Raw genomic sequence first — 25,640 nt, forward strand, 5'->3', positions numbered from 1 at the left:
CTACAAGAAAATAAGCTTTTTGCTACGCTTTTAAAGCGTGCCGAAAAGGGCAAAAAAACGTACCGATAGCTTTTCGCCACGCTTTTTGAGCTATCGGCACGCTTTTGAAAGGGTCACATCTGCAAGCGTGCCGATAGCTCTATTGCCACGCTTTTTCTATCTACTGGCACGCTTTGTTTTTTTTCCATGCTTTGATCTATTGGCACGCTTAAAAACGTAACTGTATGTATAACCATGTAGCCACGCTTTTAAAACGTGCCTAAAAGTAGACATACAACCACGCTTTTAAAGCATACTTAAAAGTAGACATACATCCACGCTTTCAAAGCGTACCAAAAAATAGATATACATCCAAGCGTGGCCTAATCCTTTTCAAATAAAAAAAAAAAAGAAAAAATAGAAAATAAAATAAAAATATTATTAAATTAATCTTTAAAATAAAATAAAATACTAAAAAATTAATCTTCTATTGATTTATATGAATGAAACAATTAAGAAAAAATAAATTCAACTTCCAAAATAAATATTTAAAAAAATTACAACTTTATATTTAAAAAAATATAATCTAACTCCTAAACAACATCCAAGACTTTTCAGCAATCTTTGACGCCGACACCAGGGCCAAGGAACTTCGCACTTGGCAAGAATCTGAAGAGAGAAAAGCAAGTATGTGAACTGAATTGAAAGCCAAAGTAACTAGTGACTTAATGCACGTTGATCAGCACTTCAACATATAGATAAATGCATAAATCAATTTAAGTTATATATACTTACAAATCTCTAGCGGCAACAGCAAGAATATCAACACAAAAACACAACACCAGGGCACAAGCTCTCTACTTGAGATTTTATGGTATCTATGACTTCAAAACCTCTAATAGAATTAGCATTAGGACCTGCTGTTATTTCTCCCGTAAAAGTTGATGTATCATCTAATAGCACTGATGCATCACATCCCCGAAACAAGAAATTATTAACAAAGAACGAAAATTAATTGTTTCCTAAAACTAAGATTGAAATAATGTACATATGGAATTCATTTATTTGCTACCTAAGAAATATAAGCTTTACTGTCAAGTTCTTCTTAAGTAAATTTAAACATGGATTTAAACTAGACTTGGTTTTAGTTTGTTATTAAGCAATTGAATCAAATGTTTGTTAGTGGAAATTAAAAGTCCTCCGCAATCTTTATTACACGTAGCAGATTCACAAGAATCGATATATTTAAGAGGAAATCACAGGAATGTTCAGCAATCTTTATGGAATATCCAACGTGCAGGCGGGAAAAAAACATATCAATATATTTAAGAGTTTTCCCCTTGAATAACAATAAGATCAAGTAGAAAGGGTTCTGGTAATAACAATAAGATCAAGTAACTACAAGATACCATGAACGTCATTAATTGTGACATACCCTGAATACCATATCAAAGTGTTGCTGCTGCCCAACATCTGTGACATATATAATCCATTCAGCCTTCTCTTCATTCGGCTACTGATTTAGTACACTTCAGAAAAACAGCAAGCAGTAACCAATTTAGAAAAATCATATAAAATTCATCTTTGGTTGGATTCTCCTAAATTTTGGTGTGGTTGAACTAGACTTACCCATCTTTCATCCAGTTCAAGTCCCAGAATATTTTCACTTCTCTAGAAAAAGTTATGCCTCTCAAAATATGGTTTTGTTTTAAGAAAAGGTAGCTGTCACAGCAGTGAACAGCCCTGCTTCCAGAAGGCACAACTTTCTCTACAAAATTCGAATTGTCCTAAAATTTGGACATAAAATACTAGACATCCTAATATTTCACCTCTCTTTGATTTCACCTCCAAAGAGTTTCAGAGTATTGAGATATGTGGTTTTGAAGTTGCTGTTCCAGAATTCAGACAGCATTCTTTCTGCAGAAAATGACCATTTTCTAAAAATCATATCTCCCAAACCACAAATCAGAAAATTCTGAAATTTTAGGGGAACAATCTAGACATCTCAAGGTTTCATAGAAAAATAATTTCACTCATTTTGAGTGGCTAGATTGCTGCCAGTTTTGTTCACAAAGTGCTGCCCGAAACTGCATAATTCTGCAACATGTAACCTTGGGTTTTGAGAGGTCAAAAATTGATTTCTAGCTTTTCACTCACTCTAACCTTGCATTCTAACTTTATTTTACCTATTGTGACTTGTTAAAAAGATTAAATCAGCCCCATGTGCTCAATAAGATCATCAACCAGCTCAAGGTTTTCAAAAGTGAAATAACATGTACTATATATATATATATATATATATATATATATATATATATATATATATATAAATCAGCCCCATGTGCTCAATAAGATCATCAACCAGCTCAAGGTTTTCAAAACTGAAATAACTTGTACTATATATATATATATATATATATATATATATATATATATATATATATATATATATATATATATATATATATATATACACACACAATGGATCCTCATTCATTTTTCAGCAAATAAAATTTCAGCAATCAATTTAACTCTCACCAAGTAAGGAGGATCTGCCACTACTATTTTGAAGGAATGCTTCAACTCCAGGGTGATTCCGATGGACGTTTATGAGTACCGTAAACTTAAAATCATGTTTGTTGTATAAAAGAGGCTTGATTTTAGGAGGAATAGTTCCACGGCCTGTAAATATATGAAGGGAGGGATAATCTTTAGCGAGAACTATTGAAATACATTTAATTGAGACGACAAATAAAATGAAAAAAGATAAAAGAACAGAGAAAATAATTACCTGGTGCAAAAGCAAGACCTATAAAACAGTACTTGAGGTAAACCAGCATCCTGTACCTGTACATTTATCAAATAATTTGGAGGCATAACTGAAATTGAAAACTTAATAGTATAAAGGTATAGCCTTTGAAAAAATAGAAAAAGAAATCATGACTATGAACTCATTTAGTTAGCTATATTTGTTGAACAAAACAATAGGATGATAGAAAAAGCTAACATGAACAGAAAAAGATCCATGAATATGAGGAGGAGAAATTCACTAAGCATTTCAAACTTGGGAGACATTTCAACAAAGAGGTAGAATAAATCAGAACAGATATATCAACCAACAGGATAAGAGTGTAGGACAAAATAGACATATCAATTTCAAAGGGAGAAATGGAGAAAGAGAAAACTACAAAGTAGCGGTAGTGATTATGTTGAGAAAGGAATGCGCACATAATGTGAATATATAGGCAATGTAATTGAATAACAATTTCATATATCAGCATGAATGAAATTCAAATTAATGGATATATCATATATATTTTAACACCATTAGTGGCATTCAATTGGTTTGGTAATGATCATCACAATAACAAACTGATAGCACCAAACTAATAAATAATAATAATCACTAAAGTGTTAATCAGGGGTGTAGCAACATGAGACCTAAGATATGTTAGGAAGATTAGATAATATTTGAATCCCATTTTAGTGTAGACAGCCAATAAAGAGAAATGTCTGAAGTGAAAATGTCTGAACTGAAAAAAAAAAAACTGAAGGGGAAAAAAGTTGGATGTAAACAAGAAAATGGGATTCAAAAAATATTTATACACAAATAAATTAAGAGCTCTGTGTTTAGAACTCATAAATGATAATTACATTTCTCAGAACTTTTTTTTTTATATATGTCTTTTTTGAAAGAAAATGTATTCATAAATCTATTGACAAGATCTATGTATTTCTCAAGTCCACAAATGTTCTGCAGCAACATGTTTTACATGGATACAGTGAAGGCAAACAAGAATAATATATTAAAAATGACAGATGTAACATACCCAAGTGCAACAGCACTATCCTTTTGGCTATTTTGTAAGACTTCAAAGAGCTCCTCCAGAGGTGCCCTATAGTCATTTAGTCCTTTATTAAAGAGATACACCAGGGTGCTATACAGGCCATGCTCCCGGCATAATCTGACCACCTCAACAATGTATCAAATATAAGCACTCAACAGTTAGACAGTTAGGCCAATAGAAGAAATAAAGGGCAAGGGAAGAGGTTTTAGAAGAGCTAACAACAACCTGATTAAAATCCAATGATGAAATATCCATGTGAAGTACACATTGCTCAACCCGCTGTAACCACCCTTTAGCACTATAATGCTCTACCAGTTCTTGCATAATATTGAGAAGAGGGATAGAAATACAAAGAAGAAAGGTATTAGAAGAATTAAGAATGAAAATTCAAAAGCCAAAACTTACTGTCATTGCAGCAGAGGCTGGCTTCAGAAGTTGTGCAGCTTTAGCAAAACTGCTTTGCACAGAAAGTTGCCTAGATAACCAATCAAAAAGGTCTTTACGCCCTTCGGCACCAAGTTTAGAATCCATCAAGGCAATTGTAATATAAGGAACCTACAATAGTAGCATACTCAGAGGATAGACACAAGACAGAAGAATCACTTAACAAAAGATTGAAACAGACCATTTTATCAAGATGAACAGCAGCAAGCCACAAATCCAAAGTATTGAGTGCACATTCTCTCATGTGCTTCTTGTTGTCACCAAGGGATTTCAATATATCAGCCAGAATACCCTGAAACGAACAATAAAGCACAACTTGAGATGACAACACAAGATTATTAACAAGATAGAAAATACAAAAGCAGAAAACGATCCAACAAGAAATAATCAGAACAAATAATCAGAACCAACAAGAAATAATCATAACTGAAAATAGGGGTGTGCAAAAAAAAAACTAGTTTCACTGAACTGAATTGAAACTGAACTGAAACTGTTTTAAATAAACCAGTTTTTTAAAATAAAAAACTGAACTGAAACCATAGTTTTTATGAAAACCAGTTTATTAAAAATCAGTTTTTATGGTTCAGTTTAGTTTTAAACCAAATTAAAACTGGTTTTATTTAAACTCTAAAATTAGTTTTTACATGCTCTTTCTCTCTCTCTCTCCCTTCACTTTCTCTCTCCCCTTCCCCTCTCTCTCTCCTCTTTCTCCCCGCTCTCTCCCTTCTCTCTCTTTCCCCTTTCTTCCTTCTCTCCCCTCTCTCTCTCTCTCTCTCTCTCTCTCTCTCTCTCTCCTTCTCTCTCTCTCTCTCTCCCCTTTCTCTCTCTCATTTCCCTCTTTCTCTCTCTCGCTCTCCCCATCTCTCTTCCTCTCTCTCTCTCTCCCCCTTCTCTCTCCTTTCCCTCTCTCTCTCCGTCTCTTTTTCTCTCTCTCTTCCCCCTCTTTTTCCCTATCCTCTCTCTCTCTCCTCTCCCTCCTCTCTCTCCCGCTCCCATCTCTCTTCGTCTTTCTCTCTCTCCCTCTCTCTCTCTCTCCTTTCCCGTCTCTCTTCCTCTCTCTCTCCTCTTCTTTCTCCCTCTCCCCTCTCTCTCCCTCTCTCTTCCCCTTACTTTCTCTCTCTCCCCTCCCTCTCTCTTCGTCTTTCTCTCTCTCTCTCTCTCTCTCTCTCTCTCTCTCTCCTTTCTCTCCTCTCCCTCTCTCTCTCTCCTTTCTCTCCTCTCCCTCTCTCTCCCAATTCATTCCTCTCTCTCTCCTCCCTTCTCTCTTCTTTTCTCTCTCTCTCTCTCTCTCCCTCCTTTTCCTCGCTCTCCCCTTTTCTTTCTCTCTCTCCTCTCCCACCTCTCTTTCTCTCTCCCCCTTCTTTCTTCCTCTCTCTCTCCTTCTTCTCTTTCTTCCCCTCCTTCTCTCTTTTTCCTCTCGCTCTCTCTACCTCTCTTTCTTTTTCTCACCTCTCCTCGCTCCCCTCCTTCCCCTTCTCTCTCTCTCTCTCTCTCTCTCTCTCTCTCTCTCTCTCTCCTCGTTTCCCTGTCTCTTCCCTTTTGTTTCTCTCTATCTTCTCCCTTCTCTCTCTCTCTCCTTACCTTCTTTCTTCCTCTTTTCTCTCTCTCTCTTCTCATTTTTCCTTTTCTCTTTTCTCTCTCTATTTCTCTCTTCCTTCCTTTTTTCTCTCCTCTTCTCTTCTTTCTTTGCCCTCCTCTCTCTTTTCTTCTTTCTTTCTTCCTTTCTCTCTTTACTCTTCTCTCTCAATCTTCTCTCACTCTATATCCCTCTTCTCTCTCTCCCCTCTTTTCTTCAAAATAAGAGAGAAAATGAGAGAAAGAGAGAGAAAAGAGAAAAAATAGGAGAGAAGGAGAGATAGGAAAAAGAGAGAGAGGAGGAGGAGAGAGACAAATAGATAGAAGGGAGGGAAAGAAACAGCACAAGAGAGAGAGAGAGGAAGAGAGAGAGGGAGAGAAAGTGAGAGAGACAGAGAGAAAGAGAGAGGGAGAGAGAGAGAAGAGGGGAATAGGGAAGGAGAGAAAGAGAAAGGAGAGAGAGAGAGGAGGGGAAGAGTGAAAGAGAGAGAGGGAGAGAGAGATATAGAGGAAGAGGGATATGGGAGAGAGAATGAGAGAAAGGGATAGAGGTTGAAAAGGGAGAGAGAAAGAGAGGGTAGGGGGAGAAAAAGGGGCAGGGGAGAGCGATAGGAGGGGAAGAGAGAGGAAGATAAGAAGAGAGATGGGGAGCGAGAGAAAAGAAAAACGGGTGGAGAGAGAGGAAGACAAAGAAAGGAAAAGGGGAGAAAGATGGGGAGAGAGAGAGAAGAGGAAGAGTGAGAGGGAAAGGAGAGAGAGAAAGGGAGAGAACGAGAGAGAGAGAGAGAAAGGAGGGAGAGAGAGGGAGAGAAGAGGAGAAAGAGAGGAATAGGGAGAGAGAGAGAGAGAAAGAGAGAGAGAGAAATAGAGAGAAGGGAGAGAGAGAGAAAGAGAGAGAGAGAGAGAGAGAGAGAGAGAGAAGAGGGAGAGAAGGAGAGAGAGAAAGAGAGAGAGATAGAGAGGAGGGAGAGAGAGGGAGAAAAGGAGAGAGAGGGAGGGAGAGAGAGGGAAAGAAAGAGAATGTAAAATATAATTTTATATATGTTAAGAGAGAGGGAGCGAGAGAGAGAGGGAGCGAGAGAGAGAGAGAGAAAGAGAGAGAGGGAGAGAAAGAGAGAGAGAGAGAGAGAGAGAGGGGAGGGGAGAAAGAGGGGAAGGGGGAGAGAGAGAGAAAAGGAAAAGAGAGAGAGGAGGGAGAGAGAGAAAGGAGGGAGAGAGAGAGAGAGAGGGAGAGAAGGAGAGAAGAAGTGAGAGAGGAAGAGGGGAAGGAGAGAGAGAGAGAGAGAAAGAGAGTGGGAGAGAGAGAAAGGAGGGGGAGAGAGGGAGAGAAGAAGAGAGAGAGGGAGAACGGAAGGAGAGAGAGAGGGAGAGGGAGAGAGAGAGGGAGACAAGAAGAGAGAGTGGGAGAGAGAGGGGGAGAGAGAAAATGTAAAAACTAATTATATATATGTTAAAAGTTAAAACTAGTTTTAGCCTATAAACCAGTTTAAACTGGTTTTTTCAATTAAAACTGGTTTTATTTTTATGAACTGGTTTAAACTGGTGCACTGTATTGTAAACTGGTTTAAAACCAGTTTCTTATTTGACGAAGTAGTTTGGTTCAGTTTCTAAACCATTTAAAATGGTTTAGTGCAGTTTCAGTTCAGTTTATGAAAAAACTGAACCATGAACACCCCTAACTGAAAATCCTAAAAACAATCAAAACAGAAACAAATCCTCTGAAAAAAATCAGAACAAAAAAATAAAAAATCATAACAAAAAATTAAATAATTTAAAGCTTAGCAAAATGATAAAAAAAATCAAATAATTAGAAATTTAGACAAATAAAGAAAATAGAAAATCAAGTTAAAACCCTAAACCAGGAATCGAATCTTTACTGCCGTCGCCAGCGATGCATCCGGCGCCGAGCTCGACGGAGATGCCACCGATCGTTTCCTTCCAGATCCTGCCGCCGATTCATGGATAAACACCATAGACGTCGGCACTAGCAGAATGAAGGTTGGCGCTGACGGGTTGCTGCTGACGAGCGGCGCTGACGAGTTGCGCTGACGAGTGGTGCTGACGGTTGGCGCGACGCGTGTGAGAGAGGGAGATGGTGGCGTGGGGCATGAGCAAGGAGGGAGGGATGGACGTAGGTGCTGCGATGGGTTGGAGGGAGGGGTTGTGACGGGTTGAGAGAGGGAGACAGCGGCGTTGTTGGAAGAGGGAGTTATGGCTGTGTTAGGGTTGCAGAGATGAGAAGGGTGAGTGACGGCGAGCTAGGTTAAGTGCTTGTTTGGGCGCCATTATTTTGATAAAAAAAGATCTTTTTTCAATGAAAAAAGATCTTTTTTTATTTTTTAGCGTGTTTGGCAAATTTCGAGTAGTAAAAGTAAAAGCACTAGAAAAATCAGAAAAACATCTTTTTTTAGAAGCTGTAATTTACATCTTTTTTTAAAAGATCTTTTTTCCTTAAAAAAAAGATGTTTTTCATGTAATAAATAAACAAAAAAATACTTTTATTTTGTTATATCCAAACATAATTGATAGATAAAAAGATCTTTTTGCATGAGATACCCAAACATAAAATTACTTTTACTTTTCCACAAGATCTTTTAAAAAAAGATAACTCGAAAAAAGATCTTTTCTTAGAAATTCACCCAAACAAGGCCTAAATGATTTTTGAAACAAGTGTATGTTGTTAATGTTATTACTTTTAGTCTAGGTTTATATGTTAACAATTAGAAAAAAGAAGTGAAGTGTGAAAAAAATTGGTTTATATGTTAACAATTAGAAAAAAGAAGTGAAGTGTGAAAAAAATTGGGTGGAAACAAAATTTTGGAAGGATGGAATTCTATGGGTACGTTTTTTGAGGGTGTCTAAATAAACACAGGATATGGGCACGCTTTAAAAAGGTGACAATTGGAAGACTACTTAGTCACGCTTTGCAAGCGTACCGGTTTTTCTCTATGGCCACGCTTTTTAAGTGTGACAAAAAAAAACGTGGCCAAATCACAAATTATTGGCTACCCTCATAAAAGCGTGCCGATTTCCCTCTATAGCCACACTTTTTAAGCGAAACAAAAAAAAGCGTGGCCAAATCACATTTCAGTGGCCACCCTCGCAAAAGCGTGGCCATTGACCACTTTTGGGCACGCTTTAAAAGCGTGGCAAAAAAAGTGTTCCGACAGGGCTTTTTTCTTGTAGTGACGCCAGAATAATGCAGGAACTACGTCACAAGATGCAAGACTTGGAACGCCGGCTAGCGAACCGGGAAAACGACCAGCACACCCCAGAGCAAAGCCACTCTCATTCTCACTCAAGGAGCCATTCCAGACGCATAGCCAGCCCTCAGGCTGAATCCGAGAGCGCTGGGAAAAGAGGACGCGCGAGAAGACGCAACGACCCCCTCATCTACGCCAGGCACGAGAGGCGGCGTATGACGGATCGCAACCACGAGGAGACTCGTCAGGAGGACGACGAAGGGAGAACAACGAGAACGCGGGGACCCGTGATAATGGGAGTGACCCCATTTCATCGTTCCATCCTCGAAGTCCGGCTACCAAAACACTTTGACAAGCCAACGGACATGAGGTATGACGGAACGCAGGACCCGCTGGAACACCTCACGGCCTTTGAGGCCAGGATGAACCTGGAGGGAGTGGGAGACGAGGTAAGGTGCCGCGCTTTCCCAGTCACCCTGGCGGGACCCGCAATACGGTGGTTCAATAACCTCCTGCAGGGCTCAGTGACCAGTTTTGCGGACATTAGCCATACCTTCCTAGCCCAATACATGACAAGAATTGCAAAAGCAAAGCACCCAATCAACCTGCTTGGAGTGACCCAGCGGCCCGGGGAGCCAACCAGGAAATACCTAGACCGATTCAACGACGAGTGCCTGGAAATAGACGGGCTGGCAGACTCAGTTGCGAGCTTGTGCCTGACAAAGAAACTCCTGAACGAGGACTTCAGAAAGCACCTCACCACGAAGTCAGTGTGGACCATGCAAGAGATTCAATGTGTAGCCAAGGAGTACATCAACGACGAAGAAGTTAGCCAAGTCGTGGCCGCCAACAAACGGCAGCCCTCTTACAACCAAGACCGGCACCGCGGGAGCAGAGAAGGACAAAAGGAACACGCCAGGGACGGCGGTCCGAGCAGGACACCCAGACCGTTTCCTCGTGTCAGGAAGTTCACCAATTACACTCCCCTTACCGCACCAATCATGGAAGTTTATCAACAAATCGCTGAAAAGGGGATCTTGTCGAAGCCCCGACCACTAAAGAAACGAACGGGGGGAAACCGAAGCCTCTACTGTGACTATCACAAGGGCTACGGGCACAAGACACAGGATTGCTTCGACCTAAAGGACGCATTAGAACAAGCGATCAGGGATGGAAAGCTAGCTGGATTCTCCCATCTCATTAGAGAGCCGAGATAATGGAATCGTGACCAGGACGGCGAAGACAAGACACGGGCAGCAAAGCGACGCCAAGAACCAGAGGACAACGACCGAGGCCTCACGATAGTGAACGTGGTAACAGCTAGGAATGCGGCACCCAGGTCAAGGTCGGCACACAGGAAAGACGCCAAAGTTCTGGCGTCTCCTCGTCCGCACGAAGCACGAGGAAGCACCCGTCCATTTCATTCGGCCCGGAGGATCAATGGTTCGACGAAGTCGGAAAAATCCCTCCCATGGTCATAACGGCCAGAGTAGGAATCGGCCTTGTCAAGCGAATCCTTGTAGATACGGGGGTAGACTCGAACATCATGTTTCGCAATGTGTTCGACGCTTTAGGCCTACGGGACGCCGACCTACAGACTCACCAGCACAGCGTCGTAGGGCTCGGCGACCATTTCATCAAGCCGGATGGCATAATCACCCTGCCGACCTCATTGGGACAAGACCAGGGGAGAAGAACGATAATGGCGGAGTTCGTGATCCTACGAGACTCCACCGCCTACAACATCATCCTGGGGAGAAAGACCATCAACGACCTAGGAGGAGTCATCAGCACAAGGATGTTGGTAATGAAGTTCATAACTGAAGAGGGGTCAGTAGGATCTGTGAGGGGAGACCTGGAAATGGCAGTCGCTTGCGACAACACCAGTCTCTCGTTAAGAAAGAAATCCAGGGAAGCATCGGGGGTAATTTCTCGCCGACTTGGATGCCAGAATTGACGACAAGCCCAGGCCCGAACCAGAGGGGGACCTGGAGAAGTTTAGGGTCGGGAACACGGAGAATAAGTTCACGTTCGTGAATAGGAACCTCCCCCATGAATTAAAAGAGCCCTTGATGGAAATGATTAGAACCAATGGCGATTTGTTTGCCTGGACACCTGCCGATATGCCGAGGATAGACCCCGGGCTCATGTCACACCGCCTAGCCATCAGGCCGGAAGCCAAACCAGTGGCTCAAAGGAGAAGAAAAATATCAGAGGAAAGGGCAGAGGAAGTGGTTAGACAAACGGCCAGCCTCCTTGAAGCAGGGTTCATCCGGGAACTGGACTATTCTACCTGGTTGTCAAATGTGGTCCTGGTAAAAAAGCACAATGGGAGATGGAGGATGTGTATAGACTACTCTGATCTCAACAAAGCATGTCCCAAAGACTGCTATCCCCTCCCCAACATTGATGCACTCGTTGACGCGGCCGCGGGGTACCGGTATCTGAGCTTCATGGACGCCTACTCCGGCTACAACCAAATATCGATGCACCAGCCAGATGAGGATAAAACGGCGTTCATAACGCCAGGAGGGACCTACTTCTACAAGGTGATGCCTTTTGGCCTGAAAAACGCGGGGGCGACGTACCAGAGGCTGATGAACAAAATATTCAGCGATCTTATCGGCAAAAACGGTGGAAGTCTACGTGGATGATATCCTTGCGAAGACCGTCCGACCTGATGACCTCCTAAGCGACCTGGAGAATGTGTTCACATCCCTCTGACAACACGGCATGAGGCTCAACCCGCTTAAGTGCGCCTTTGCCATGGAGGCCGGAAAGTTCCTGGGGTTCATGATAACCCAAAGGGGAGTGGAAGCCAACCTCGAAAAGTGCCAAGCGATACTCTAGATGAGGAGTCCGGGTTGCATCAAAGACGTTTAGCGGCTGGCGGGAAGGCTCACCGCGTTGTCCCGATTCCTCGGTGCGTCGGCAGCAAAGGCCCTACCCTTCTTCAACCTGATGAGGAAAGGAATAGCGTTTGAATGGACTCCTGCGTGCGAGGAAGCATTCAACCACTTCAAAGAAATCCTAGCAGCACCCCCTGTGCTCGAGAAGCCCAGAGCTGGAGAACCACTCTACCTATACCTAGCCATAACAGAAGCAGCGCTTGCAGCGGTGCTAGTGCGAGAAGAAGGGAAGGCTCAGCAACTGATCTACTTCGTAAGTAGAGCGTTGCAGGGGGTAGAACTTAGGTACAGCAAGCTGGAGAAACTGGCACTAGCGCTCTTGATCTCTTCCCGCAGACTACGACAATACTTCCAGGGTAACCAGGTGGTCGTGAGAACGGACCAAGGGATCCGTCAGGTGCTCCAAAAACCTGATTTGGAGGGGAGGATGATGACCTGGGCCGTCGAGCTGTCCCAATACGATCTGAGCTACGAACCCCGACACGCGATTAAGGCACAAGCAATGGCGGACTTCCTAGTGGAAGTAACCGGAACCGAGGACGCGGGCACACAGTGGAAGCTCCATGTGGACGGAGCTTCCAACCAGACGTCCGGGGGCGCCGGGATCATCCTAGAAAGCCCGGCCGGAGTTATTTATGAACAATCGGTTAAGTTCGAGTTTCCCGTATCGAACAACCAAGCAGAATACGAAGCCCTTCTGGGGGACTTGGTTCTAGCTCGGGAAGTCGGGGCCACAAGGTTGGAAGTAAGCAGTGACTCGCAGGTCGTCACCGCGCAAGTAAATGGAAGCTATCAAGCCAGAGACTCGCTGCTGCAAAAATACTTGAAAAGGGTCAAAGAGCTGAGCAAACAGTTTGAGGAGATCACGATCCAACACGTTCCAAGGGAAAGGAACACACGAGCAGACCTCCTATCCAAGCTGGCAAGCACGAAACCTGGAACCGGCAATCGCTCCCTCATTCAAGGCATCACGAAAGAGCCCGCAGTCACTCTACACCTGACCAAGATGAGCCCCTCTTGGATGGACCCCATCACCGATTTCTTGAAAAACGGAAAACTCTCTGGGGAGGGGAAGGAAGCCAAAGCGTTGAGATGGGAGGCTGTCAAGTACATGGTCATACAGGACCAGCTATTCAAAAAGGGACTCAGCCAACCTTTGCTGAAGTGCCTACATCCCGACCAGACGGACTACGTGCTCAGAGAAGTCTACGAGGGATGCTACGGCCACCATATCGGGGGCAAAGCCCTAGCAAGGAAGCTCATCCGAGCTGGATATTACTGGCCGTCAATGATGAATGACTCCAGAGAATTCGTGAAAAAATGCGCCAAGTGTCAACAGAACGCCAACTTCCACAGGGCGCCAGCTTCCGAGCTGAGCAAACTGACGTCTTTCCGACCTTTTGCACAATGGGGAGTCGACCTCTTGGGACCCTTCCTGGTTGGCCCAGGACAAGTCAAATACCTCATAGTTGCCGTCGACTACTACACCAAATGGATAAAGGCTGAACCGCTGGCCAGCATATCCTCATCCAATTGTAGAAAGTTCATGTGGAGGCAGGTGATAACCCGGTTTGGCATCCCGGAAATTGTCATTTCGGATAATGGGACACAATTCACCGACAAGAAGTTTGCAGAGTTTCTCACCGGCCTGGGGATAAAACAGAAGTTCTCCTCGGTTGAACATCCCTAAACAAATGGACAAGTGGAGTTCGCAAATAAAGTCATCCTGCTAGGCCTCAAGAAGCGTTTAGATAGCAAAAAAGGCGCATGGGACGACGAGCTCGCCTCGGTTCTCTGGTCCTACCGAACTACTGAGCAAATCTCCACAGGGGAAACCTACTTTCGCCTAACATACGGGATCGACACGGTGATACCTGTGGAGATTGGCGAACCGAGCCCGCGACTACTTCTGACGGGAGTAGAAGAAGCGGTGGAGAAAGACCTGGTGGACGAGGCCAGAGAGATGGCCCACTTGTCGGAGGTAGCACTGAAACAAATAACAGCCCTATGCTACAATACCAAGGTCCTCAGAAGGGAGTTTGAGGAAAGAGACCTCGTCCTGCGACGAAACGACATCGGGCTACCAACCCCAGGAGAAGGAAAGCTGGCGGCAAACTGGGAAGGTCCCTACAGAATCAGAGAAGTGTTCGGCAAAGGCGCCTATAAACTGGAGAGACTCGACGGCAAAGAAATCCCGAGAACATGGAATGCAGGTAACCTGAGGAGATTTTATTCGTAGCTTGGGTACACCGGTTAAGCGGCCTGACGAGCTAGATAACCTTTTAATTTCCAGTGATTTACTTTTATTAAGTGCCTACCATGTTCATAAACTTGTTTAGCTGACGATTAATATTTACTTGTCTGAATTCTCCCATCTACTATTCCCCAATATGTATCCCACACCATCGCGTTCTTCAACGGCAACCCGGGACTGATCACCCCGGGAGCCAATCGAATCAAAGCCATAACAAACGGCCATGATAATAAGACCAAGACGGTTTCAACCAAGTTACCAACACAAACGGCAAAACGGACACAAGCAATAAGTCCACACCGAAAGAACGGTAACAAAACAAAATACTACTAAACAGCAAGATAAAGGCGATAATTGTAAGCCGACCAAGCGGCCACTAAAGTATAACAAAAGTTAACGATCTCAACAAGTGTTCTACAAATCCACATAAAAAACGCAAGTTAAAGGAGTTCACTTTCGGGGCATGTCAACAATCTTGCCGTCCTTAATTGTTTTAAAGACCCTAATAGCCGATGTGTCGAAGTCTGGGACCACGACCTTCACCTGGGCCTTAAGAGCCTTTTCGGTCATAAAGATCGCATTCTTCCCCTGCTCCCTGACCGCCCTATATTTCCTTTTCAGCTCTTCGACCTCTGCTCGCGCAGCCTCAGCCGACGAGAAGGCCGCGTCACGCTCCTTCTCCATAGTGACCACCCGACCTTGCGCGGCGTTAAGGTGGCTCTCTAGAGTCATCTCCCGCTCGGTTAAACGGGAGACGGTGGCATCGGAGACCTTCATTTTTTCCTCAAAAGATGCAGCCTTCTCCTCGGCATCCTTGCGCCCCTTCTCTGCCGCGGCCAGTTGTTCCTAAAGCTTTTCGACCTGGACCTTGAATTCGTTATTGGCCTGGACAGCGGTATCGAGCTTCCTTCGCAAAGCCTGCATGCCCGACAACTCGAACTCGGCCTTCCGAGCTATCACCGCTCCTTGGAAAAGGATACGGTACATCCACCTCGCTTGCCCCACGAGTTCGGTACTAAGAAAGTGATCCTCCGTACCGGGAATCAGCTGATTATCAATAAAGGCCCCAGCATCGAAGTTCCTCTCCATCACGGTGAGAGTACCTTCCGGGCTGGAGGATGCCCTCTGCCTCTTGGGAGTAGGGACAAGCTTCAAATCATCATACTCCCGATGGGTAGAAGACGACTGCCCAATACCGGCCGTCTCCTCGGGAATAGGAGAAGCTTGCATCCCGGTAGAGTTCTTGTTGGACATCTCGGTGTCCCGAGGCGAAGGTACAGCTTGATCCTCCTTCTCCTCGGTAGGGTCTTCCGGCTTCCTAGCAACCTTCTCGTCAGCCTTCTCCTCGTCGCTATCCTCCAAGAAGGTCTTAACTAAACTTTCGAGCCCAGTCACCGAAGCAGACATTTCCACTGCAACAGACAAACAAATACGTCAGTCGTGAAGTCGGCGATAACAAATTAAACGATAAACAACACAAAAGTAAGACAAAATAGCTCACAAATATAATTCATGGCGACCTCCCGTTCACCCATAAGGAGGTGGGGGTTCACGGGGTTCTTTCCAAAGACCGCCCACAACACGTCGGCAATTCTCTTATTTACGGCAGACATCCCTTTATAGGTCACCTTAATGAAGGTGTTGGACCCCGCCCCGAAGCTCCAATACGTCGGGATGAGGTGTTCTCCCTCCAACGACAACCAAAAGGGATGGCGACCTTTGACGGGGCGAACCTTGAAATACTTATCCTTGAACCCATGATAAGAGTCCTTGAACAAGCCAAATATCCTCCGACCCTGAGCAGATCGGAAAGATAAGAACCCTTTCCTTGCTTTCCCCTCCTTAGAAGGGTTAGTAAGGTTGAAGAAAAAGAGAAAGACATCCACAGACACCGGCAGCTCGAGATATTCACACACCATCTCGAAACAGCGGATAGAAGCCCAACTGTTCGGATGAAGCTGCGACGGCGACACGGATATCCGATTAAGAAGCGCCATCTGGAAGTCGGAGAACGGTATGCGAACGCCCACCTGGGTGAACATGGCTTTGTAAAACCAAATCCAGTCGGCAACTCGGGGAGTGGAAATTAATCTCATACAGCCGTTCGTTGGGGGCAGGAATGAAGACGTTATAATTGGCCTCCTCGTCTGTCCCCCCACATAGATACTTGGCTTGCCGGAACTCCGTCAACTCCTCCTCGTCCATCTGATTTGGCGAGTCCTTCACATCCTTAGTCACCCAGGCATAGGGATCGTAATTCGCGGTAGAAGGAGAAGCCCGGGAAATGATGCGAGGCATACCTACAGTGGGGTACCACCCCGTTAGTCTATGAGGTCGGGAGTCCAGAAAAAGCCCAGAAACTATGTTCGTCCTATTCAACAGTTAAGATCAAGCATGGCTAAAAGTCATCTATCACGCAAGCTACCTAAAAACCTACCCTGGAATGGTACCCCTCCCCTAACGCATCTACTTGACACTAATGAGCCATCTACCAACAAAAATCAAACAAAACAGCAAGAATACGGAGCAAATACAAGCAACAAACGTACAACAATGAAGCAGAAAAGAGAAAGGATCAAAGATTACCTAAATTGGTTGCGAAAACTGAGAAGGAAGAAGGAAAGATGCACGAGGATGCTAGAACGACGCTCTGAGATTTTTTGAGGGAGATAGCGGGGAGATAGCAGGAGCAAGAGTGGGAAGGGAAAAATCCAAGCAAAACTGTTTAAAACTGCCACCCAGGAAGCGCGAAAGACTTGGGGGCAAAATAGTCTTTGCATACAGGGTTTTCTAGCCCATTATGAGTATTAAATACCCCGCGCGATGAACGAGGCAACAAGCGGTCGTTCCAACAACGAACAGACACGCACGTAAGAAGCACGTCCCCTCCACGGACAGATGACCCGGCGACAACGCAAAAAAGGAGAGATGACACGCCACCAACGATCCTCACGGTCGTTATCGGCGCGTCGGGGGCACTGTTACGGCCTGGCCCAAACCACTATCGGGCCGGCCCGACCCGAGCACCACCCGACCCGGATGGTCGGGTAGGAGACACTCAGTCGCCGACCCGGACACGCATACCTGACAGCTACGCTACAGCTGTGAGAAGGGAGCATCAGGGAAGGTGGGCCTGTCCTTGATGGGCCCACCTCTGACATGGTATATATGGGGAAGGTCCTGCCCTTCCCCCAAGGTACGTCACATACCACTCAATCTTTACTCGCCTGCACACTTCACTGACTTGAGCGTCGGAGTGTCTTTGCAGGTAACACCCCCCTTTACATCCGAAGAGCTCGGGACCTCGCCTACCCTCAGCCCAAAGACGTGCGGCTAGACGACCTCCCCTTCTCTAACCAGGAAATCAACCCAAAACCTACCGAACACATTTTATATAATGATGTTGCATACCAAATGACATGAATGAGACTTCCAGTAGATGCTCCAAGTGTCTTTTTGCAAAGAGTTCCGGTAAGTATTTTCCCTTTTTCAATTCTGACCATAGTATCCCCTGGAGTTATTGATGATCCTCCTTCGTTATCATCATGCCAGCTAGAATACCTAGTTAAATTTATTTGCTTGGGAATAATAAGATTGAAAACTTGTTTCCAGTCACAATGGTTCTGGCTTCAATATTGCTGGTGTAGGAACATTTTCGTCGAAATCTTCCCACCACATTAGAATGTTCATAAATACATCCTTTAAAAAAGAAGAAGGAAATTAAATTTTTTTTGTAAGTTAAAATTCTTTGTTTGGTTAATAATTATACAAAATGTTTTAAAAGCACAGTCTCAGGGTATGTAAGGTTCAAAGCAATACTCCATGGCACTCCGAGTTCATCAATGTTAATGTTCGGGTCTGGTGTAATAACCGTTCGAGCAGAAAAAACCAACTCTTTTCCCCATCAAATTTTCTCTAATCCGACCTTCTTTGGCTTTAAGCCTGCTATAAATTGATTTGATAGACCTTCCTGTTCTTTGAGTAGAAAGAAGAGTGAGAAGAGGAAGGGGAAGAGGGGTGGGTGTCCTTCCGGCTGTGGTAATTACTGCGACGAAGGTGAGAAGAAGAGGGTGATGGTAAAGAGTTGAAGGAAGGGGATTGGGGGAGGGGTGGGGGGAGAGACCGAAAAAATACTGGGGAGTGGGTGGGGTGGGATTTTGATTTTTTTAATATTATTTTTATTAATAATGAATGGTAATTTAGTCAAAAAAAATATAATTGAAGTAGAAATGACGATTTTTTAACGTTTTGTAATATTGGGGATGATTTTAATAACAAAAAAAGGTCGGGAATGAATTTGATTTTCGCCTCAGACCTTAAGAACGAAATTAGTACTTAACCCTTCCGTTGATTATTTAACTTTGATCTCACGGTGGGATTACATTGAAACTAAGTGAAACTTTTTTGAATTCAAATAGGACACTATAAACCTTAAGGACTAAAATAAGATTACATCCAAATGTAGAAGACTAATTTAATATTTCACTCAAATTTTGTATATAATTTACTTGTATTAAAAATTGTTTTTTGAAGTTATTGAGTTGATTTTAAGCTAATTGAAAACTTAGCTATTAGAAATATATTTAATGTAAATACAAAATTTTTAAAACAAAATTAAAATAAACAAAAAATAAAAAATATTTTTAAAATTTTTAAAAAATTTCAGAGGTAAAAATTATATTTTTCCCATTCATATAATAACCACAATCAATCATGCCAATGGGAATAACAAGCTACTACGATAAAGTTCAAAACTAAGATATTATTGCATATCACCAATTTTACATATAACAAATTAACTTCTACTTAGGCCACCAGAGGTGGTCTAGTGTTTTGAGTTGTAAGTATGAAGTTCAATCTAAGTTTAAATTTTGGATTTTTATAACGTACAGATACTCTTTATATATATTTACCGTGGTTGAATACTAGAATGACATGTGGTATCATGCTGGTCCTTTGGGAGCAGCTTGCAGGGCTCGCTGAACATGTAACAGAGCTTGGTTGACGTTAAGTGAAATAGAAACAGAAAAAGTCCCGTTGGTTTCCATAAAATGATGTAACGGTTATCAATGTTGGGCTCCGTTAGATATAGTGATGATCTTCATATGATTTGGGGTTCATAGCCCATTTGATTGATTCATACAAGGGGATTTTGGTGGGCCTATCAATGGAGCTTTGTAAATATGGACTATTTTAGACTCTTGTGTTTTTGTTATTTTTAAAAGCCGGTATGTTTATTATGTTTTTAAAAGCTTATGTATACCAAAATTTAAATTCTTTTAATATGAAACTCTAATTTTTAATATATTTATTTAAAATAAATTAGTAAATATAATATACCGAACATATTAATTGATACATATATTTATGTTATATTTTTTGATTTTAATATCACGAGAAAAGAAACAAATTATAATGTAATTTAATTTTTGTTATATATTTTGTAACTATATTTAGATAGAAATTATTATAGAAATTAAAGTATTTTTCATACAATAACAAATGTAACAACAAAAAATAAAACAAGTATAGAATAGATAAAATATTACGTTTTTTAGACTTTAATTGTAAAATGCAATAACAATGATATTTAAAATTTGACGTGGCAATGACTCAATTAACAAATAAAAATAAATTAAAATTTATTATAATTTTAAAATGGTATAAATTCAATTCATTATTAGGTAAAACTTTGAGAATTTTGTGTTCAAGGAGACAAGACAAAATATTTTGATCATAACTAAATTTACTAACACTCCATTTTATAGACACTGATAGCATGCTTGAGAGATTAGGACATAGTAAAAATTTATGTATAATATTAGATGATTTAGTCAAACCATCTAGTAAGTTTTTACTATCAACTTTATATGAAGAATATCACAAATAATGTCACTAAATCTATAAAATAAACAATATCACAAATAACATAAATATACAGCTCACATATTATATATGTATAAAGGACAATGCATATATACCGTATTGATAAACAATGTTTTCTAACATTTTAAAAATAAATCTTGATTTATGGACACTAAATATACATATTATATACGATGCAACTTCATATCTATTTTTTACCATATAAGAAATTACGTCTTCATTTGCGAAAAATCATAAATAATTTGTGATACAAAATAGTTCTTGTTTGTTCGAAATTGTTTCTAAAATCCAATCCGTATATATATTGTTATGGTCTGGCTCAAATCCTCCGTGGGTTGGCCCGACCCGAGCGCTACCCGACCCGGACGATCACGGGTGAGGCGCCCCGCAGCCAACTTGGACACGCGTCCCATACAGCTCATTCACGGCTGTGGGAGAACGTCCCAGAGAAAGTGGGCCTGTCCTTGTAGGGCCCACCCCTGACACAATATATAAGGGGAAGGATTTGCCCTTCCCCCAAGGTACGTCACATATCACATCACCCCTTTTCGCCTGCACATTTACTGACAAGAGCGTCGGAGTGTCTTTGCAGGTGACACCCCCCTTTTTTACACGAAGTACTCGGGACCTCGCATACACCAGCCCGGCAGTCCACGACCTGACGAGCCCCTACCACTTCCCAGAAGTCCAAACTCGAACCGTCCGGTAACCAACCAACCGAACATTGGCGCCATCTGTGGGGACTCGTTCATGGACTTCGTGCTAGTCCAGACTGGGACAGGCTGCGAGGCCGTGCCCGGAGGCGACGCCGCCGCGACGGAAACCCGACAACATCCAAGGTCGCCTCCGAGGAACGCAACACAATCACACGAGGGATGCCCCTTCGGGGGGACTGGCGACAACCACGCCAGAATAATGCAATAGCTACGCCATAGAATGCAAGACTTGGAACGCCGACTAGCAGATAGGGAACGCGACCAACACACCCCAGAGCAGAGTCACTCCCGCTCTCGCTCCAGGAGTCGCTCCAGACGTACGCCTACCCCCCAAGCTGACTCCGAAAGCACCGGGGAGAGAGGGCGCGCGAGAAGACGTCATGACCCCGTCATTTACGCCAGACGTGAGAGGCGGCGTACCGCAAACCGCGGGGATGAGGACACTCGTCGGGAGAACGACGGGAATACGAGGACCCGTAATAATGGGAGCGACCCCATTCCACCGTTCCATACTCGAGGTCCAGCTGCCAAAACACTTTGACAAGACAACGGACATGAGGTACGATGGAACGCAAGACCCGCTGGAACACCTCACGGCCTTTGAGGCCAGGATGAACTTAGAGGGAGTAGGAGACGAGGTAAGGTGCCGCGCTTTCCCGGTCACCATGGCGGGACCTGCAATACGGTGGTTCAATAACCTCCCGCAAGGCTCGGTAACCCGCTTCTCCGACATCAGCCATGAATTCATGGATCAGTTCACGACCAGGATTGCCAAAGCCAAGCACCCGATCAATTTGCTGGGGGTGACCCAGAGAGCCGGGGAGCCTACCAGGAAATACCTAGATCGCTTCAACGACGAATGCTTGGAAATCGATGGGTTGACGGACTCGGTGGCGAGCTTGTGCTTGACGAATGGGCTCCTGAACGAGGACTTCAGGAAGCACCTTACCACAAAGCCAGTATGGACAATGCAGGAGATCCAATGCATCGCTAAGGAGTATATTAACGATGAAGAAGTCAGCCGGGTCGTGGCTGCCAACAAACGGCAACCCCCCTACAACCAAACCCGCCACTACGAGGGTAGAGAAAGACAAAAGGAACACGCCAGGGACGGCGGTCCAAGTAAGACGCCAAAGCCATTTCCCCGAGTAGGAAAATTCACCAACTACACCCCCCTCACGGCACCAATCACGGAAGTTTATCAACAGATAGCCGAGAAGGGGATACTGTCGAGACCCCGACCTCTGAAGGACAGAACGGGGGGAAACAAAAGCCTTTACTGCGAATATCACAAGGGATACGGGCACAAGACCCAAGACTGTTTTGACCTGAAGGATTCCCTGGAGCAAGCAATCAGGGACGGAAAGCTTGCCGAATTCTCCCACCTCATAAGGGAGCCGAGGAGACGGAATCGCGATCACGAGGGCGAGGACAGGCCCCGGGCGACAAGACAATGCCAAGAACCAGAGGGGGACGACCACGGTCTCACGGTGGTGAACGTGGTAATAGCGAGGAATTCCGCCCCGAGGTCGAGATTGGCACAGAAGAAAGACGCCAAAGTCCTAGCTGTCTCCTCCTCACCCGCGAGAAGTTCCCGGGGACTCCCATCCATCTCCTTCGGCCCCAAGGACCAATGGTTCGACGAGGTACCGGAAAGTTCCCCCATGGTCATCACGGCCAGAGTTGGAACCGGCCTCGTCAAACGGATCCTAGTGGATACAGGGGCAGACTCGAACATCATGTTTCACAACGTTTTTGATGCCTTGGGACTGCGCACTAGCACGGTGTGGTAGGGTTGGGTGACCACTTCATCAAGCCGGATGGGATCATCTCCCTCCCGACCTCCATGGGACAAGGACAGAGACGAAGGACAGTAATGGCCAATTTCGTAGTCTTGCGAGACTCCACAGCCTACAACATCATCTTGGGGAGAAAAACCATCAACGATCTTGGGGCAGCGATTAGCACGAAGCTGCTCGTAATGAAGTTTATTACTGATGACGGATCCGTAGGATCCATCAGAGGGGACTTGGAAACGGCAGTCGCTTGCGATCACGCCAGTCTCTCTCTCAGGAAAAAGTCCAAAGAAGCATCAGGGGTTTTTCTTGCCGACCTGGATGCCAGAATAGACAACAAGCCCAGGCCCGAGCCAGAGGGGGACTTGGAAAAATTTAGGGTCGGTGATGGGGAGGAGAAGTTCACATTCATAAATAGAAATCTCCCCCATGAACTAAAAGAACCTTTGATGGAGATGATCAGAGCGAATGCCGACCTCTTCGCTTGGACGCCAGCCGACATGCCAGGGATAGATCCCCAGCTCATGTCACACTATCTGGCCGTCAAGTCAGAGGCTAAGCCAGTGGCCCAGAGGAGAAGGAAGATGTTGCAGGAAAGGACAGAGGAGGTGGCCAGGCAGACGGCCAGCCTCCTTGAAGCAGGGTTCATCCGAGAACTGGACTACTCGACTTGGCTATCAAACGTGGTCTTGGTGAAAAAACACAATGGGAGGTGGAGAATGTGTGTAGACTATTCCGACCTCAATAAGGCATGTCCCAAGGACTGCTATCCCCTTCCCAACATTGACGCACTCGTCGACGCGGCGGCGGGGTACCGATATCTGAGCTTCATGGACGCCTACTCTGGGTACAATCAGATACCGATGTACCGACCCGACGAGGACAAAACAGCGTTCATAACGCCTGGAGGGATCTACTGCTACAAGGTAATGCCATTTGGTCTGAAAACCACACGGCCCGACGATCTCCTAAACGACCTGGGGGGCGTGTTCGCGTCCCTCCGGCAACACGACATGAGGCTCAACCCGCTCAAATGCGCCTTTGCCATGGAAGCTGGGAAGTTCTTAGGGTTCATGATCACCCAAAGAGGAGTAGAAGCCAACCCTGAAAAATGCAAAGCAATTCTCCAGATGAAGAGCCCGGGTTGTATCAAAGACGTCCAACGATTGGCAGGAAGGCTGACTGCATTATCCCGTTTCCTCGGCGCATCGGCAGCAAAAGCTCTGCCCTTCTTCAATCTGATGAAAAAGGGGATAGCATTCGAATGGATCCCAGCGTGTGAAGAAGCATTCAACCACTTCAAGGAGATCCTAGTAGCACCTCCGGTGCTCGGGAAGCCCAAGGCCGAAGAGCCACTCTACCTCTACCTGGCAGTAACAGAGGAAGCCCTTGCAGCAGTGCTCGTACGAGAAGAAGGGAAGGCTCAGCAACCGATTTACTTCGTAAGCAGAGCTCTACAAGGAGCAGAGCTGAGGTACAGCAAACTGGAAAAGCTGGCGCTGGCACTCCTAACCTCCTCCCGAAGGTTGAGGCAGTACTTCCAGGGCCATCGCGTAGTCGTGAGAACGGACCAAGCAATTCGCCAAGTACTCCAAAAACCTGATTTGGCTGGAAGGATGATGACCTGGGCCATCGAGCTCTCCCAATACGACTTGCAGTATGAGCCCCGACATGCAATCAAGGCGCAGGTGATGGCAGATTTCTTGGTAGAGGTAACAGGTGACCCCCACGAGGAAACGGGTACACGGTGGAGGCTCCACGTAGACGGGGCCTCTAACCAGACGTCCGGGGGAGCCGGGGTCATCTTAGAGAGCCCGGCGGGAGTCATTTACGAGCAATCATCTAAGTTCGAATTTCCGGTGTCGAACAACCAAGCAGAATACGAAGCCCTCTTAGTTGGACTGACCCTAGCCCGAGAAGTCGGGGTAACAAGGCTGGAAGTGTGTAGCGATTCACAGGTCGTCACCTCGCAAGTAAACGGAAGCTATCAAGCCAGGGACCCCCTCCTGCAAAAGTATTTGGAAAAGGTTAGAGAATTGACCAGGCAGTTCCAAGAGGTCACGGTCCAACACGTTTCAAGAGAAAGGAACACACGGGCAGACCTCCTATCTAAATTAGCAAGCACGAAGCCGGGAGCTGGCAACCGGTCTCTCATCCAGGGCATGGTGAAGGAACCGACAGTTGCCCTCCATCTGACGGAGTCAAGCCCCTCCTGGCTGGACCCCATCACAAACTTCTTTGAACATGGCAAGCTGCCTGATGATGAGAAAGCGACCAAAACATTGAGAAGGGAGGCTGCCAAATATGCAGTCATACAAGGACAACTGTTCAGAAAGGGGCTCAGCCAACCCCTATTGAAGTGGTTACACCCCGACCAGATGGACTATGTACTTAGAGAAGTCCACGAGGGATGCTGCGGCTACCACATCGGGGGCAAAGCCCTAGTAAGGAAGCTCATCCGAGCTGGATATTACTGGCCATCAATGATGAGAGACTCCAAAGAATTCGTCAGAAAATGCGTAAAGTGTCAACAAAACGCCAACTTCCACAAAGCGCCGGCTTCCGAGATGAGCCTACTGATGTCTACACGACCTTTCGCTCAGTGGGGAGTTGACCTCTTAGGGCCTTTTCCAGTTGGCCCGGGACAAGTTAAATATCTCATAGTCGCCATCGACTACTACACCAAATGGATAGAGGCTGAACCACTAGCCAACATATCCTCATCCAATTGTAGAAAGTTTATGTGGAGACAGGTGATAACCCGTTTCGGTATCCCGGAGGTCGTCATTTCGGATAATGGGACGCAGTTCACTGACAAGAAGTTCACGGAATTCCTCACCGGCCTGGGGATAAAACAAAAGTTTTCCTCAGTAGAACATCCCCAGATGAACGGACAAGTGGAATCCGCAAACAAAGTCATCCTACTAGGCCTCAAGAAGCGCTTAGTCAACAAGAAAGGCGCATGGGCAGACGAGCTCGCTTCGGTCCTCTGGTCTTACCGGACAACCGAGCAAAGCTCCACCGGGAAAA

At 44.8% G+C, this 25,640-nt stretch overlaps 4 protein-coding genes across 6 annotated transcripts; 3 read left to right on the forward strand and 1 right to left on the reverse strand.

The window, feature by feature from the left end:
* Positions 1–446: 446 nt before the first annotated feature.
* Positions 447–4,645, reverse strand: LOC112783816 (uncharacterized). 3 transcript variants are annotated; one of them, XM_072231340.1, is made up of 8 exons: positions 4,453–4,645; positions 4,233–4,382; positions 4,053–4,144; positions 3,810–3,952; positions 2,771–2,826; positions 2,518–2,661; positions 1,415–1,508; positions 447–648 (listed from the first exon to the last, which is right to left on the reverse strand). In XM_072231340.1, exons 3-7 carry the CDS (start codon positions 4,080–4,082, stop codon positions 1,501–1,503), a joined length of 381 nt encoding a protein of 126 aa, XP_072087441.1. In that variant the 5' UTR covers positions 4,083–4,144; positions 4,233–4,382; positions 4,453–4,645; the 3' UTR covers positions 447–648; positions 1,415–1,500. The 3 variants fall into 3 exon arrangements, with proteins under 3 accessions (XP_072087441.1, XP_072087440.1, XP_072087439.1); XM_072231339.1 differs by lacking the exon at positions 4,453–4,645 and having other exon boundaries at positions 4,053–4,296; XM_072231338.1 differs by lacking the exons at positions 447–648; positions 4,453–4,645 and adding an exon at positions 803–941 and having other exon boundaries at positions 4,053–4,296.
* Positions 4,646–9,045: 4,400 nt separating this feature from the next.
* LOC112786192 (uncharacterized) lies at positions 9,046–10,266 on the forward strand. The gene has a single exon (XM_025829595.1). It carries the CDS (start codon positions 9,046–9,048, stop codon positions 10,264–10,266), a length of 1,221 nt encoding a protein of 406 aa, XP_025685380.1.
* An 855-nt stretch (positions 10,267–11,121) lies between these two features.
* LOC112786193 (uncharacterized) lies at positions 11,122–13,648 on the forward strand. Its single transcript, XM_025829597.1, has 3 exons — positions 11,122–11,364; positions 11,933–13,396; positions 13,517–13,648. Exons 1-3 carry the CDS (start codon positions 11,122–11,124, stop codon positions 13,646–13,648), a joined length of 1,839 nt encoding a protein of 612 aa, XP_025685382.1.
* Positions 13,649–21,194: 7,546 nt separating this feature from the next.
* On the forward strand, positions 21,195–22,607 carry LOC112786195 (uncharacterized). Its single transcript, XM_025829599.1, has one exon. The coding sequence runs from the start codon at positions 21,195–21,197 to the stop codon at positions 22,605–22,607; it is 1,413 nt and encodes a 470-aa protein (XP_025685384.1).
* The last annotated feature ends 3,033 nt before the right edge of the window (positions 22,608–25,640 follow it).

This window comes from Arachis hypogaea, chromosome 20 (assembly GCF_003086295.3).
Source record: "Arachis hypogaea cultivar Tifrunner chromosome 20, arahy.Tifrunner.gnm2.J5K5, whole genome shotgun sequence".
Lineage (NCBI taxonomy): Eukaryota > Viridiplantae > Streptophyta > Magnoliopsida > Fabales > Fabaceae > Arachis > Arachis hypogaea.

Coding starts and splice junctions, on each gene's coding strand:
- LOC112783816 (XM_072231339.1), bottom strand. CDS start 4,151: ATGCAAGAACTGGTAGAGCATTATAGTGCTAAAGGGTGGTTACAGCGG. Junction 3,953..4,052: donor CATCATTGGATTTTAATCAG/GTTGTTGTTAGC, acceptor TACATTGTTGAG/GTGGTCAGATTATGCCGGGA. Junction 2,827..3,809: donor GATAGTGCTGTTGCACTTGG/GTATGTTACATC, acceptor ATAAATGTACAG/GTACAGGATGCTGGTTTACC.
- LOC112786192 (XM_025829595.1), top strand. CDS start 9,046: ATGCAGGAACTACGTCACAAGATGCAAGACTTGGAACGCCGGCTAGCG.
- LOC112786193 (XM_025829597.1), top strand. CDS start 11,122: ATGGAAATGATTAGAACCAATGGCGATTTGTTTGCCTGGACACCTGCC. Junction 11,365..11,932: donor GGTTGTCAAATGTGGTCCTG/GTAAAAAAGCAC, acceptor AAAGACGTTTAG/CGGCTGGCGGGAAGGCTCAC. Junction 13,397..13,516: donor ACCTCTTGGGACCCTTCCTG/GTTGGCCCAGGA, acceptor ATGTGGAGGCAG/GTGATAACCCGGTTTGGCAT.
- LOC112786195 (XM_025829599.1), top strand. CDS start 21,195: ATGACCCCGTCATTTACGCCAGACGTGAGAGGCGGCGTACCGCAAACC.